At 38.5% G+C, this 15,991-nt stretch overlaps 1 protein-coding gene across 1 annotated transcript in view; it reads right to left on the bottom strand.

Annotated features, from left to right (window-relative positions):
- REEP3 (receptor accessory protein 3) overlaps positions 1-15,273 on the bottom strand; it is a 27,308-nt gene extending 12,035 nt beyond the window's left edge. Inside the window, exons 1-4 of the mRNA XM_010010971.1 lie at positions 15,257-15,273; positions 5,414-5,486; positions 1,261-1,337; positions 627-747 (exon numbers count right to left, since the gene is read on the bottom strand). Coding sequence (XP_010009273.1) covers positions 627-747; positions 1,261-1,337; positions 5,414-5,473 — 258 coding nt within the window. The 5' untranslated portion in view covers positions 5,474-5,486; positions 15,257-15,273. The remainder of the gene's footprint in view (positions 1-626; positions 748-1,260; positions 1,338-5,413; positions 5,487-15,256) is intronic.
- Positions 15,274-15,991: the final 718 nt, after the last annotated feature.

Genomic DNA, 15,991 nt, shown 5'->3' with positions numbered 1-15,991 from the left:
GCTAATCCCTCTTTCCATGCATCCAAACAGGATATGGGAGAAGAGCTAAGCAGCTCTATGGTCCTGTCACACTTTGGCTAAAGCTAAATATCCTTCAGCTATTTTCTGTTTGTGTATTTTCTGTTCCTGAATGGTATTCCCTTAAACCTCAGTAGAAAGTCTCTCCTCTTATCTTGTCAGTTCACACACAAGAAAAGTCAATGTCATTTGTCCTGAGAAGTGTTATTACTAGGTTGTGCTAGGAAAAATAGTAACATGAAGAGTTGTTGCTAAAACTGAATTCATGCTTCTGCACAGAGAGTACTACAACACATGTTATTCCAGTAGAAAGTCAAACTAAATAATTTACACTCAACTGGACTTCCCAAACTGCACTATGTAAGTAGACCAGAGAACACCAAGCTATCTCATGTCAATAGAAAGTAGTACATTGTCTGCTCATGCAAGTCAAACTGAAGCATGTATATGGATAGTCATATGCAGTTGTCTCTGCTAGTCCAAGTTCATGGTGCCTGGCAAACCAGTAACATCCTGATCTGCTTTTATCATGTATTTAGCAACAGTTAGTATTTCAGCGTATGGTACTTCCATACTAGGCATTAAAAATGTGAGAAGTTATTTCTTACCCTTTCTTTAGAAGACAGAAGCGGGTGGAGAAATTTTCTGTAGATTAAACTTGCTCCTCTAGTATATGGGGAAAGGAGCCAAATAACAAAAGCTATCTTCAGTTCATAGTACAGTGGAAACCTACAGACAAGTTAAAGGTTGCATGAAATCAACAACTGCAGTAAGAAAATGCAGGGTAATTAATCACCATTAAGAGATCTCTTCAAAAAACACAATTACATACTAGCATATAGGCTTCTTCACATACAAGAAGTTCTATTAGACAAAAATTAAATATGAATTTGTTTTAATTGTAATGTCATTTAATAAATAGAAACAGTTCATATACTTGCTTTGCATTATACATTCTCCTGCATAGAGAAATTACAGTCCATCCTTATAAGAGTTTCATTCTGCTATTCAGTTTCTACAGAAAGGTGGAAGCTTTATAGTCCCTACTTCCAGTTACAGTGTATGGCAAGCTTGGAAACATGTTACTCTTCACATACACCAAGATCTCTTCCCAGGAAAAAAAAAAAAAAAAAAAGGCTACCAACAAGCACACCTTCTTTATAAAAATTAAGACATTACAAATTAAAAAACATCAGAATCAAGTATAGTAACATCCAGAGTTCATAAAAATCAGGCTCTTACCAGGAGACTGTTAGGTCAGTTATTGTTTCAGTAACTGTATAAAGAGCAAACACAATCCAATACATCATCCAGCGGACCTGAAAATTAGAACACCATCTTCAGTAAGAATTTTGATTTCACCTTCTTAAAGAACACACTACACACTGTATAGTCAGTTCAGAGCTGTCAGAGCAAGACATTCAACAGTATCTCAGCCTGCATCGATTGGATTTGAAGTGAAATCTTATGAAGGTCGTAAGGGTTTTCTGGTCTTAAGTAGAACTGGCAGCAGCTGCAACAAACTAAGTGAAATGGCTGGGTCACAACCTCACCTAAGCTGGCTTCACGTATTTTATTTTGCCTTTAGAAAGTTTCAGTCATAAGAAAAAAAACAATGCAAAGAGTCAGCATATTATCACAAGTATGCAGTGCAATTCCCACTATAGCACTGAAGGATATTTCACTCTCTTCCACACTCATCCATGTTCATACTATACACGCAACAAGTCAGCATTAGTATGTCAGGTAGCCTTTGCTTTCATTTCACAATATACATTATTCAGCTACACTCTGCAGTTGAGTTCTACATGTGTGCTTAGCATTACGGTATTAACATGAGACAAGACAGGAAAAAAGCATTTTCATGGAGATTTAATTCTATGCATATGACAAGAACCACAAAATTCTTGTTATTGGGAGAGCTCACATGTAAGCATCTTAATGCTTCAGGGGGTTACATTTATATGCTTTTTGGTTTCAAGATTTAGATTATACATCATTGTTTTCAGATCAGACAATGCTCTTAAAATACAGGTTCTAGTTTTGTTTTCTAGCAGTTACCTAAATCATCCATTTTCCTTGAACATTTGTTCAAATCTGGTTGTCTAAACTGATTACATCTTCCAGAATAAATATTATAGTAGCAGTTCCATGCATTTGTCTTCTCTATGACATCAGTGGCCAAGCACAATGTATTTCCAAAACAGGTCAGTGCAAACCACCACTGGTTATTCATACTAACTGAACGCCCACTTGTTCTTTAAATTCCAACACTATCTATGCTAGAATAAAACCAAAACAGTTAAAGAAGAAAAAAAAAAGAGAAAAAAACAAAGAGAGAAAACCATCACCCACAGCCAGACACAGTTAACATCATTTCATCTGTAATATACAGATATACAGGCTACTAACTCTTTGGTATACCCACAAAGCATTAAACTTCATATTTGTAGAAATCATGGTACCCTCTTTTAAAAGAGAGAGCATATATACTTTCCTACGTAGGATGTTTAGATGTAATCTTCACTTTTAAAGCTATCTTTTTTTGAAGTGGACTTAAGTACTCAAAACCTAATGCTGCACTGCTGCCTGTTTCATAGCCGTACATTATGCTTTAAAAATCACTTCCTTTGTCACAACTTGAGACCCATTTATCTTAAATGCTTTTCTGCATTTCAATTTGAAAAGAAACTCAGTCATGTGATGACATTCTTCACTTCAGTCTCTCAAAGGATTTAGCTATTTCAGGCTTGAATAAACCAAGACAAACCTACACAACAGCTGAAGTCATCTCTGACAGGACATGTGACATTTAGACTGGTGACCTTTCCATGAACCAGAGTTAACACCTGAACAAAGACAAAATTAACATCCACCCTTGCTCCATCAACCTAAGCATGATGTAATGCAATTTTTAGGATGCCATGCAAGACTGATTCCCCCACACCCCAATATATTTTATCCAGGTTATTCGTTCTTTAATCAACATCTATTTATCCAGTTAGGAACACTAGAAGTGAAGTTTCTTTTGGGCTGCTAGGAACAGTAAGAAATGCTCTGCAGAAGGGCACATGAGATCATGAGTCCTGCTGAGGTCTGGGCAAAGATTCTCAAAAATACAAATCAGATCATACTCTAGTACAACTAATGCATTAGGTACCAAAGTATCCTTGACAACAACCTGAGTGACTTACATGGTTTTCATACAGCATGAGGAAAACCACAAATAAAATGGAAAGTCCTATTTGATACTGCCCAGAAGACTATCATCTACTTAACTCTTAAAGATGAAGTTAGAGAAGCTTTGATGGAGTTTTGCTTTTTATGCTGAAAGAGCAATTACAATTTGTTTTGTTGAGCTTTTTTTTCTACCATCCAAGCGTTAAGCTCATCTTTTTTGGCTCTGGCTGAAGCACATCTTTTCAAGTCAGGACTTTGAAGCTGGGATTTGAGAAGACTGGTGGTTCAGACTTCTAAAGTACATTTCAGAGGCTTATAACAAGCACTTTGGTGTAACACAGTGAAAAAAAGCCTCAGAAGATCCTAGTCAACGCCATTAACCCAGGGTAGTCACAAGAACAAATACATCTTTTAAAAGGCACAGATCCTAATTTCTAGAACTAAAATCTGTAAGTCTTTTAAATTGCCAAAACCAGAAGTAACTCTTCCTGCCCCCTGAAATAAACTTTGAACAATCTGCTGCATCATGACCTACACAGCAAATCAAGACATCTGAACTTCTTGTTTGTTTTTTTACTGGTGGAAGCAGTGAATAGGTAAATAATTTCACTGTTACAAAGCTCTTGCAATCCGGCAAACAAAAACAGATGGCTTCTGATCCACACATAACCCTGGAAAGGAAGTTGTGCTTGGCCCATAATATGGCTGGCAGCAGAGCTGTGCCATTTGGAAGGCTGCAGTTAAACCTCTGTGAAAGAAAATTGACCCAGCTGGGAAGATTAAAGCCAAGGATTGTCCCCAAGATCTATTTGGACATTCAACCCAACCAGCAATAGAGTGGTAATTCACTGATGAATCAGTGCCATTCCCTGCCTGTGGAAGTCACTGTGCTGGGTGTCATTCATCTCAGCCCCGTGAACATTTTGATGCAACTTGCAAGTTCAGGGACTACTCAAAGACCAGTTATGACTGAAAAGCAGTGTTTCACACTAAATGAAAATACACAGTTTGAAAAATATGTTTCCAGGCCCTAACTACCGCTCTTGTGTAAATGACAGGCATATCTAGAAAAGAATGCCCAAGAAAGACAGCTAAGTCATAGCTAACTGGACAAGAGGTAAGAATAAAAAAATCTGAGCATTTTATCTCCCTGAAGCTTAGGTCTGGCACATACTAGCTCTGTGTGCACAAGTAAGCTCTAATCAGCTTGTACCCAGAAACATGAATATGATGTACACTTTGGAGACCTGACAGAGCAATCAGACTAAATGTAAGACATATAAGGGGAATAACAACAGCTACTGCATTCTACTACTACAGCCACATATAAAGCAGAGACATCACACATCCAAACAGCAGCATTAGGTCACAGCTACAGCTGCCAAGTTTGAAGTGATGGCACTGACTCCATCCTGAGTCAGGCAGCCAAGTTAAGAACAAGGTTCACAAGAGAATATAGGTTAGTTGCCAAAAGGCTGCCTCTTAAAACAGGGAAGTAACTCAATGACCAAAAGTTCCTTGTGACTGCAGCTGGGTAACATTCTTGTGGTAATCATCATTGCTTACACTGAAAAGTAAATAATTTAACAGATTAATTCTAAACTGCAGTAACTACAGTAATTGTGTTTTTCTCCATGTTACTTTTTTGTCTGTTCTTCTTTCTTCCACATCACCTTAACCAAATCTTTTCCTTCTCCAGTTACAATTTTTCCTCCTCTTTGAGAAAAGATAGATTAACCACAGCTACTCTTTTCTTGGGTAGATTTGAATCCCCTACTGAGCTCTATAAAATTACAATTATAGCGCTGCTACTCTTTTAGTGGTCATTGAGAACCATTTTGTCATTGCTTATACTATAGGTGTTGGCAGAATTAGGGAACCTTTATTCTACCCCCACCAAAAAGTGCATTATTTTGGGCACTTCACTGAAATGCAGTTAACACTTTAAGGATTATGTTTAAAAATCCGCCTACGAACATTCATATACAGCATAGTGTGCTGGACACATTTCAGCAAAGTCTGTGAAAAAAGTCTGAAAAACCTTAGATGTAGCCCTTCAGACAAAATCCCAAGATTACCGCTAGGTTCACACAAGTGGTGTATCTAACACTAAGAGAGTCAAATAAAGATCTCGTGATTTGTTGCACTGTGTAATGAAAATTTCATAGTTACATGTCAGCAGAGGCATGTAATTAAGCAATTAAATGTGACTTACATATTCCTTCACATTTTTTGTCTTCACAGCTTTGTATGAGTAATATGCAGGATACAACATCCCAAACACCAGCCTATTGGAAAATAAAAAGAGCATTCAGAATCTGTTGTACTGTAAAGGACAGAACAGCGACAATACATTATTAGAGCAATGCAGCCAACTTAATAAAAAGGAATCCCATTGTCTAGTTTGGCGGGGGGGGCGGGGCAGGAAATCACAGTGTTATAGGTTGCTTGAAGTAAGTTTAGCAATACACAAAATTGAGCAACATGAACAGAAAAGGCTGTGTGCCCTGAAGACAACAAACGGTTTCGTAAGACTGCCTCTAGTAGATAATGTAAAACTAGTAGCTCTTCTGTTTCAGCTACAAGTAAAACCAGTCCGGCAATCTCCATACCAAAAGACTGTTTACACGCTGGAAGAGTTCTCAGACTTAAAGAGCCTATAACAACTATCAGCAGGTAACCAGAATCACCTACTTTTATCAAAAGACTCTTCAAAAGCAATTTTAAGACAAGATTAACTACACAATTTAACCTCCTTTTGCTAGAACTCTGCAGCAAAAACACATGGAAATGGAAGCAAGTAGGAATTAATCCAGTTTTGCTCAGACAGCAAGTTTCTGCTAAAATTCATCAGAAGTAAGGTGCAGAGCAGGGTGAGAGGATGCCAAGCAATCCATACTGAGGAAAGGATCAGAAAAAAGATCTGCTCTAACACAACTTTGTTACAGCACAGAATTTTCTAGTACGAATCTTGGATACAGACTAGTGGAACAGTTCTTTATGAGAAATTGAACAGCAGTAGTTGCCATATCCTTGACAAATGCAAGAGCTCCACACTTTATTTCACCAGGTTGTTACATTTTGTAAATTCAAGCAATTGCCTCCCCTTAGTTCCAGCAAGCAGCAACCATGGAAGAGTCTGGCTACATCTCCGCAGCATCACTTACAACTTGTTCAGGATCGTTATGTGGAAGAAATTTATATTTGTAGGGATATCCAGAAAGCCAAGAAAATTCATAACTCTTAAGTAATTTAACAGTTTGGCAAATGAAGGTGCATCATGTGGGTTTTGGGTTTGTGGTTTTGTTTGTTTGTTGGTTTTGCTTTGTTTTAGTAAGAGTCCACCTGGGACAGATATGACAGATGAGATCTCAACTCAAACGGTTGAAGTTTACTAAAGTAAATAATCAACTAAATTTTAAGCTTTTATAGTGTCAGGTAGCTTTAAACAAATCATTCTACCTACAGAGCCACTGCAGAAGACTGCACGACTCTACCAAGCTTTACTTTACTGCCAAAGCCAGAAAAGAATTCTAAGAACTTGTAGCCTACTCTACTGTTCATTGTTCTTGGTTTTTTTTAAAAGCAATGACTCCAAGAGCCTTCATCTTCTGCAAGATGTTATTTGTAAAGACTACCACAGAACTTTTCTAATATACAAAACATCAATGTGAGTTTTGATTCGGTCAGTTTGATATACACCATCTTCCAAGCACCACTCTGCTATGTAGGCAGAAATCTTCTGCTTTGTAGGAAACCAATGGAGAGTACTAAAGTCATCTCCCTGTACTTACGTATGTGAGAAAAAAAAACAACCAGGGAACTGTTAAGAGCAAAGGTGAGATACTTTCTTCAACATCACAGATACCATAGAGAACATTTCTCCATCCTGAGTGCAAGACAAACACATTGGAGGAAGCCTGCTGCACGGGCAGGCGAATACTGGCAGAGGTACTAATGTTAAGATATAAGTGCCACAAGTGAGGGAGGAGGATGAAATTACAGAAGCACAATTGCAGAGCCCTCTATGTTCGAAAGGGCCTTGTGAAGTCATCTAGTCCCATCTCCTGCTCAAGCAAAAGTTGACATCAGAGTTGGACCAGGCTACTTAAGGCTTGAGCCAGTCAGGTCTTGGAGATTTCTGAAGAGATACTTCACATCCTCTCCAGGCAACCTGTTCCAATGCTTAATGAGCCTCTTAATGCAAAGTTTCAGTTATACCCTGTCAGAATCAGAAGTTTATGACCATTGTCTCTCTTGACTGAGTAGCACAGCAATAAAATAGGCCTGGCTCTCAAACTTCAAAAAGTGACGTAAGATCATTAACAAGTCCCCCTTCTCTATTCCGGCTCAATAAGCCCAGTTCATTCAGACTCCCCTCAGAAGCTACCTACTATGACTACCTTGGTGGCCTCCACTGAACTTCCTCAAATAAATTAACAGCTTTCTCACACTAAGAAGCTCAAAGCCGAACACAGTCAAATGCATAAACCTCACATCTACATCCTCTCCTGAATGTGTAATGTGTGTATGTTTTCCTCACATTTTCCTCATTATCTAATTATAAAATTCAACTTAAGAAAAAATCCCAAACACTAAAGGATATATTTTCTTACCTTTGAAGAATAAAGAAGACTGTAAGAAAAATAATTGGATTTTAGGACAATAAAAAAAAATTAGTTCCTGACTATAAGTAAGAGTCAAAGCTAGTTAATCACGTACGGCTTTTTTCCAGGATGCATTCACTTCTACAACACAAGACTAGATGTGAACAAGTCGTCTGGGGCACATTTGCAATTTCTGCATACATTGGGCCTTTACCCATACAACAGAGTTTTAATAGCTGACAGCAGCAGAAGAGCTAAAGGGCACTGCAAGCAGGTCTCCATGACATGAGATTCCTCTGTAGTGAGAAGGGACAGTGCACTACCGATTACTTGAAACAATACTGATACAAAAAAGGACAAGTGGTGTACCATAGCAGCAGTTTAAAACCTGGATCTGGAAGCTCAGAATTTCACACATCACACTAAACCAGCATTTACAGAAGATGGATCCTGAAGCTCTTATGTATAGGCAAGCTGCTATCCACTGCAGCAGAGTTTACCTACATGTTTAGGATGTTGAAATGTCTTCTGAAAGAGTCCAGACTACTTGAATTCCAGTTCAACCAATCTGTAGAAGCCTATCCAAATACAGCTTTACTACACTCCAAAGACCTTTCATCCTAAGGCCAAGAAAAACAGTACTCAGAAAACCCCGAATGGACTTATTCCCAACTACGAGAAAAGCCTGACAACACAGGTTAGAAACCTCACTTCACCCAACTAAGCAAAGGTCTAGAAACAGAAGGAATATTAGACCAAACACCCTCTATTTTAATAAAATTCTTTAGACAATAGCTCTTTTTTGTCCCTGTGGAATATCCTGTTCAGCAACCCATCAGCTCTAATGGCTCTCACCTTTCCCTGTTCTCCTGGCTGAAATTATAATCATTAAGTACCAGAGATAAGGAAAGCCTTGATAATTGCAATAACATAACACAAACTTCATAAAGGGCACAAATTTATTCGTTCAATGAAAAGATACAGAAGAGGTTCCTGAACACTATAACCATTATCAACTGTGAGATGACTGCATAATTACATGCCAGCAGTTACTGGTCATCTATGAACATCCCCCCGACTTCTCAAAAAATAGTCCTAAATTATTTAAGTAGCTACCAGCAGTCTGCACATGTAAGTTTCTTGCAATGAAGCATACAAAATAGAAACAGTTTGGATCTTTCACTTAACAGATTTTTTTTGTCTATACTTTTCACTCACTGTCTTGTAGCATTACTTCTACTTAGCAGGAAGAAAAAAAAGTCATATTTTAAATTTAAACCGCAATTTATCCTCTGAATGTGTCACCCTCTAAAATCTGGTAGAAACAAGAAATTGGACAGAACAGAATTTTGAGAACACTGCTTTGGAAACAATTCATCCTCAAGCAGAAAGAATATTACAGTAACAGTAAAAAAATCATAAGGTTAAGCTAAGGTGACTTCAAGTTAACTGAGGACACCAGCAGAAGCGAAACACAATAAAGTAGCTAGTTCTTCACAAGTAGTTTAATCTCTATGTTACTCAATACTGGTCAAATCAGGAATTAGTAAGACCCCTAATTTAGTACTTACATTTTTTCTTTTAAAAAATTCTTCTAGAAATCACTTGGAAAAAAAAAAAAAAAGAAACTTAACACTACAATATATCATGACTTATCAGTGTTCAATACTGCTGTAACATGGAAGTGTTAGAAAAACTGTTACTTATTCACTAGAGTGTGTAGAAAAGACTAAAATCAAAAACATCAGCACATTTCACCAGCAATAATAAGAACCAGTATTCAGAAGTTTTTACTTCCTAACTGCCAGAGCTGACATTTGAAGTGTAGCATGATGCTGTTGCCAGCTCTGGCATTACCACCTCCTTCACATGGGCAAAATCATCTAAACTTAGTTAAAGCTACAGGAAATTTAACAGTAGAAAAGCCAGGGAGTTTAGCTGAAGGTCAGCAAATTCACTTTTAAGCTCGATTTATACAGGGCAGATTAGCATAAAGGCAAAAGAGAGATCACTGCAGCTGCCTGAAGCAGAAACACATAGAACAGGAGCAGGCAGCCTAGGCACGAACAGTATCATTGACCTAGATAGCTACAACAGTGAAGCATTTTCTAGTAGTTTTCCTGTTTGCATCAATACGCCCCAAAATCTCAACATTGTTAGCAACACCTACTGCTATGCATTCTAAGTGCATCCCTCATCTGGTATTTCTACGGTAACTGTAGAACATCCCCCATTATTCCAAGAGTTGCCAAATTTAAAAGCTTAAATCGTTATTTTTAAAAGTGCAGTTTGTATTTCACACTGGATATCTGCACACTGCTCTAACATAGCAAACAAAACCACGGCCAGCTTCCGCAGATGAAACAGATTTCATCTTAGTGTGATGTCACTTACTTTATTCTACTAGTAGATACATGGATAATCCTGCTTACCAATGTAATTTTACTGCCAGTTGTAGGCTTAGCTATTTCACTTTTTCAGCTGTACTCAGCAACCAATGTAGCATTCCAGCTGTGGTACAGCCCCTTCCTCTACAGACATTTTGCTCCTTTAAAGAGAAATGTTTCTCAAATATACTAGAAGATTAAAATAAGAATGCAAAGAAAGAAAAAAAAAAATCAAAAAGCCTTGAAATCTGAATAAAACAATGTATTTGTGCATCTATATAGCTGTATTAAAACACACATAGCCTACTGTTTTATCACATAATCCACAGCCTTACAGTTTAAACAGCTTTAAAGTGCACAACTATTTGAAAAACTCATTTTTGAAGCAAAGCAACTGAGTTTGTATTTGACGGACAACTGAAAAAAAAAACACCCAAATCAGTCACCTGTACACATCCTGCTCTGGCACTGGATAGCAAACAACTGGATAGCACCAACTACAGCAACTAACCTGGATAACGAACATATCGAAAGCTACTGCAAAAAAATAAATGAAAAAAAACCAAAACAAAACAAAAAAAAAACCCCACCACACACAAAAAATAAAATAAAATGAAAATAAAATAAAGGAAAAAAAAACCCCACAAGACAAATGAAAGCCACCATGTCATTCAAAAGGACTACTAGCATCCAGACTCCCAAAACACTAAGCCATTGAAGTAACTGCATTTAAGACTTCATTCCCTTGGCATTGCCAAAGAATTGCCCAAAGTAAGGAGAAGGGTTTGGCACTTTATTCTTTTGTTCCTCTGAAATGCAGAAAGTTAAGGGCCACAAGTGTTCCCTAATAGTAAAAGCCATTCAGGAAACTGTTCAGTAAGAGATACTCTGGAGACAAGTATCTCCCTGCTAACCTCCCTTTCCTTAACAGATTTGGCAACAGAGATGACAGCGATTTGTCCACTCACTGACAGACAGACCATCTTGGCACAGACTGGTAGAGCGTCAGACATGTGCTGATGTGTGCGTCTGTACTGGTAATATGCACCTCCATCCTTAAGTACCACTTGATAGCATTTGGCAGGTTGGAGAATAAAAGAATCCTCCCCAACTCCACAAAACGACTATAAATACCAACACCTGATAACACTTCCTTCACTGACTATGCCCAGTTCCCCTTTCCAATACTAGTCTTAACTGCAAGTTACAATAGGAGCATCTTCAATTCTTGCCATATACACACAGAAGCTTTTCTAAAAGCTGGTCAGTCACCATGAAAATACCAGAAGTAACAGATGACTCACAGCTGTTTGTGGTATAAAAGCCTTAACTGTATTGCAGTATCTATGCAGAAATTAAGCCTGATGTTGTCAGTATGCCCTGGTTTCAGCTGGGATAGTTATTTTTCTTCGTAGTAGCTGGTGCAGTGCTGTGGTTTGGCTTTAGTCTGAAAACAATGTTGATAACACACTGATGTTTTAGGTGTTGCTAAGTAGCTCTTATCCAGACCAAGGACTCTTCAGTCTCTCATGCTCTGCCAGTGAAGAGGGGCACAAGACCAAAGACAGGACACCTGACCCAAACTAGCCGAAGGGGTATTCCATACCACAGCATGTCATGACCAGTATATAAACTGGGGGGAGTTAGCCAGAAGGAACTGATTGCTGCTTGGGTCAGGCTGGGTATCAGTCAGCTGGTGGTGAGCAATTGTATTGTTCATCACTTGTGCTTATTGTTGGGTTTTCCCCTTTTCCTCTTTTGGTTTTATATTTTTTTTTCCCTTGTTATTTCCTTTATCATTACTAGTATTATATTGTATTTTAGTTATTCAACTGTTCTTATCTCAGCCCGTGGGGATCACATTCTTTCAATTCTCATCCCCATCGCGGGGGGGTGTGGGGGTGTGAGGAACAGCTGTGTGGTACTTACCTACTGTCTGAGTCTAAACCACGACATAGTATTACTTTGCTTCTCTATGAACTATAATTACTATTTCAGGTTATGGTTAGCTGGTTTAGTTTAAGCAAGATTTCTTTTGAAGGGCAGTTTTTTTTAATGGAAACTAGAAATCTACTCTGAAGAACAATGCTCAAGTCTGGCTGGCTGTTCTTTGGCTTTAAAAAGGCCATACTCCTTAACAATGTCTCTGCTGAGGTTTCAATCAGCACATACTGGAAAGGCATAAACATTTTTGCTCAAGACTGTATGTTACTCATATACTTGTAAGCCACTCCCATAACTCCCATAAAAGAATAGCAGTATGGATTTTTCTTCTCTTTTTTTTTTTTTTCTGGCTATAAAGCAGTAAGGCATATCAGTTACACACCAAGTTATAGCTGCTATGCATCTCTCTGTGGTACCCTCATGCTCCAAATAAGGTGTAAGGAGTACCTGTAAGAATCCTAATGCGGAAGGGAGCGGGGAAAAGCCCTGCATGTGGTATGTTGGCTCAGGCTGGGCATCAGGTACCCCTCAAAGCCACTCTATCACTCCCCTCCTCAGCTGGACAAGGAGAGAGGACATAACAAAAGGCTCAGGATTGGAGATAGGGACACAAGATCACTCAGCAATTACTGCCACAGACAAAACAAACTCTGGGGAAAAAAAAATAAATTCATCACCAATCAAATTAGCGTGGGACATTGAGAAATAAAACCAAATCTCAAAACACCCTCCCCCCCCCCCCCCTCTCTTCTCTCGTGCGGGGGCGATTTTTTTTTCCCCCCCCTTCTTCCTGGGTGCAGGGGAACAGGGAATGGTGGTTGTGGTCACTTCATCACACATTGTTTTTGTCACTTCCTCCTCTCCTCACACTCTTAACCTGCTCCATGGGAGGCAGTTTTTCATTAACTTCTTGAACCCGAGTCTGCCTTGAAGCCGGCTGGCATTGGCTCTATTGGACATGGGAGAAGCTCCTAGCAGCTTCTCACAGAGGCCACCCCTGTAGCTCCTCCACTACCAAAACCTTGTCATGCAAACCCAAGACACTTCAGTTACACAGAAAAAGCAAGACCCTCAGTCATGCCCACCAACACCCCCCAAGAGTTATCACTGGGCAGTAAGTTCTAGACTAAGCCAGCTATCTCCTTGGTTTTCACGCATCCAGACAAACAAAAGCCCACCCTGGCATTTCTGTCCTGAATGTTTTTGAAAGGCACTACACAAAATTGAATTCTTTCTCTCCAGCACTTGAGAGAATTCAGTTCCCTTTTGCTACTATACAACTACACAACATTAACCATAATCTACACTAAAAGACTATGTATTCAAGCATTTAAAAACACACTCAGACCAGAATGCTAGTCTGTTACAGGGACAGGGGAGCCTGAAGATCCTGAACCTCACACCAAACTCTATCCTACTTTTTCTTCCACCCCTCGCCTTGGTCAAGGAGCAGGGGACATCACATAAATCCCAGTAAAAGAACGTATCTGCTAATAGTATCAAAGCTTAAACTCAGCAACTCCCTTAGTAGATTGCAGTTACCAAAAGGCAAGAATGCTATCAGAAACAAGTCTGTTAAAATCTTCACAGCATTCCTATATAGAAAATATCCCCAAAAGCCATAAGAAAAAAAAAAGTCTTAACAGTTGAAGAATATACCCAGAAACACTGATAGATCTGAATAAAGCACATTCTTGAACACAGCAAAAAGGCTATTAACTTTCCAGCTTAGGAAGCTGGAATTCTCGAAAGCAGCTGCCAGATTCTTCCAAAGCACAATATAACCAAAAGTAATTACTCATGAAAATCACCTTAAAGTTTTAAGGGGAAAAGTGACCTTCCTACAAATCTCACTAGAAAGTTGGACTTTCCTCTGTCAGGAACATGTAATAATTCCTAAGTATAACAATTGCAAGCGGTCTGATTGCAGACAATTAAGCCTTTTTTCCAATACAGAGCTTCAGGCTCCATTATGTATATCCTATCCACTCACATTTATGGAATACTACTTTACTCCCAAAATAGGGAACCTGTTGACAGATACTCTTCAAGTTCTCTCAATACAGAAATAGCCCTGCCTGAACCTATAAAGAAGTCTAAAAAGAGCACACCAAAACAATTAGAAATAAATTATCTTCTGTAAGGGATGTTGTGTACTGGAATCTGTGTGGAAGTACTGACATACTTAAAGGCAAGATACATCAGTAAGATTGATTGCTTATTCACATAAGCTCACCAGGTTTCTCTCGGAGAAAACAAGATTTAGTTGCCAAGAGAACATTCAAACTTTTAACCCATTTCCTCTACAGAGAGATTTCTTTGAGTTCAAAAATAAGATTTTCATTTCCTGTCATTACCTTAAGCAAAATTCACCTATAAGTGCATCCCCCTAAGAATTCCCATTTGTTTTCTCCATATGCTAAAAAAGACTTGAAAGCACTGGAAACTTCCATAGCATTTTCTACACTAGAAAAACCTATGCCGATGTCTAGAGATGGTGTACAAACCTCATGTTCAGGACTGACCAACTCTTCTTGTGTTGCTGGATTGGCTACATATTTAACAGAAGAGTATAAGCCATCAACAATTTTTAAAAAGAAACAAAACAAACCCAACACAATAACATCAAAAAACCACACCAGCTCTTAAATCCTGTTAAAAATGTACAATCAAAAGGCGCAACAAACCCAGTAGCACAGAAAAATCCAAAAAGCTAGTACTGGAAAGCAAAATAGAAAACCTAGTAGGAACAAAAATTGTTATAAAACTGTTAGTCACTTCTCTGCATGCCTATCTATTCATTAATTTATTTTAACATACGTTTGACAACTACTATAATAGCACCCTGACTATCCCTGTACTATTTCCTGTTTACAGACTTAGGAAGCTCAACCATGTGTGCAGAACAGTCAGCAGGTGAGCTTGTAACTTCCAGCACCCACACTGAGGAAATGAAACAAAATGCATCTATAACACTTCCACGTGACAAAGAGCAAACACTGAAGGCTTTCAATACAGAGTAACCCTTATTAGAGAACTTAAATCTTTTGCCTAGCTCTTACCTCAAGCTCAATCACAGATACTCATCCCTGCTGGAGAAGTATTTCCAGTATTTCCAGCCTAGTTCCAGAAGTGAGCTGCTCATGCCTACCTAAACCGCAAATAAGTTATCTTCCTTCACATTTACCTTAAACAGTCCCTGATTTCACCCATTGCTATGATCATTTACCACTGGAAGCAAGGTATTTGTGGCCTCACAGCAGACACCTGTGGCATCAGGGAGGACCACAACTGAACACCGAGAACTGGCCAACAATTAGGAATGACTGCATCTACTTCTCACACAGCTTTTGAAACAACTTGGCATGACTCCCTTCAAGGAAAATGATATGTGATTTTCTTTTAATGATCACCAAGGACTAGCAGCTGGAGACAAAGTGACAAATTGACTAAGAGACAAACTGACTAATTTGTTACTTTTCATTTGAGGGGGAATCAAATCAACTCTAGGTTTCAGCAGATATTTTCTATTTGCGTTTAGTACATGCATGAATAAGCTTACTCCATGGAGCAGGTGAACAAGAACACAATTAGAACCACAGCTATTTTTTTAGTTTAAAGACGAAAGCCTACACCTACCATGGATGTTTAAAGAAACCATCATATAGCATAAACTCTATTTTAGGTGATTATGCTTAAAAAAAGTTTACTTAATAAAGGTAATTGACAGAGAAGCACGTTTATGAGCTCCCTTGGTTTTGAAAAAGTTCTTTATGCTTACTGTTCTTAGAGGCACTACAGCCTTTGCACATACAGTTTCCATGAGCAACAGGATCCTCTCAACTTAGAATACTT

This window comes from Nestor notabilis, unplaced genomic scaffold (assembly GCF_000696875.1).
Source record: "Nestor notabilis isolate BGI_N333 unplaced genomic scaffold, ASM69687v1 scaffold29263, whole genome shotgun sequence".
In the NCBI taxonomy this organism is placed as follows: Eukaryota; Metazoa; Chordata; class Aves; order Psittaciformes; family Psittacidae; genus Nestor; species Nestor notabilis.
The sequence above is the reverse complement of the archived record's forward strand: the minus strand, read 5'-3'. Positions and strand labels throughout refer to the sequence as shown.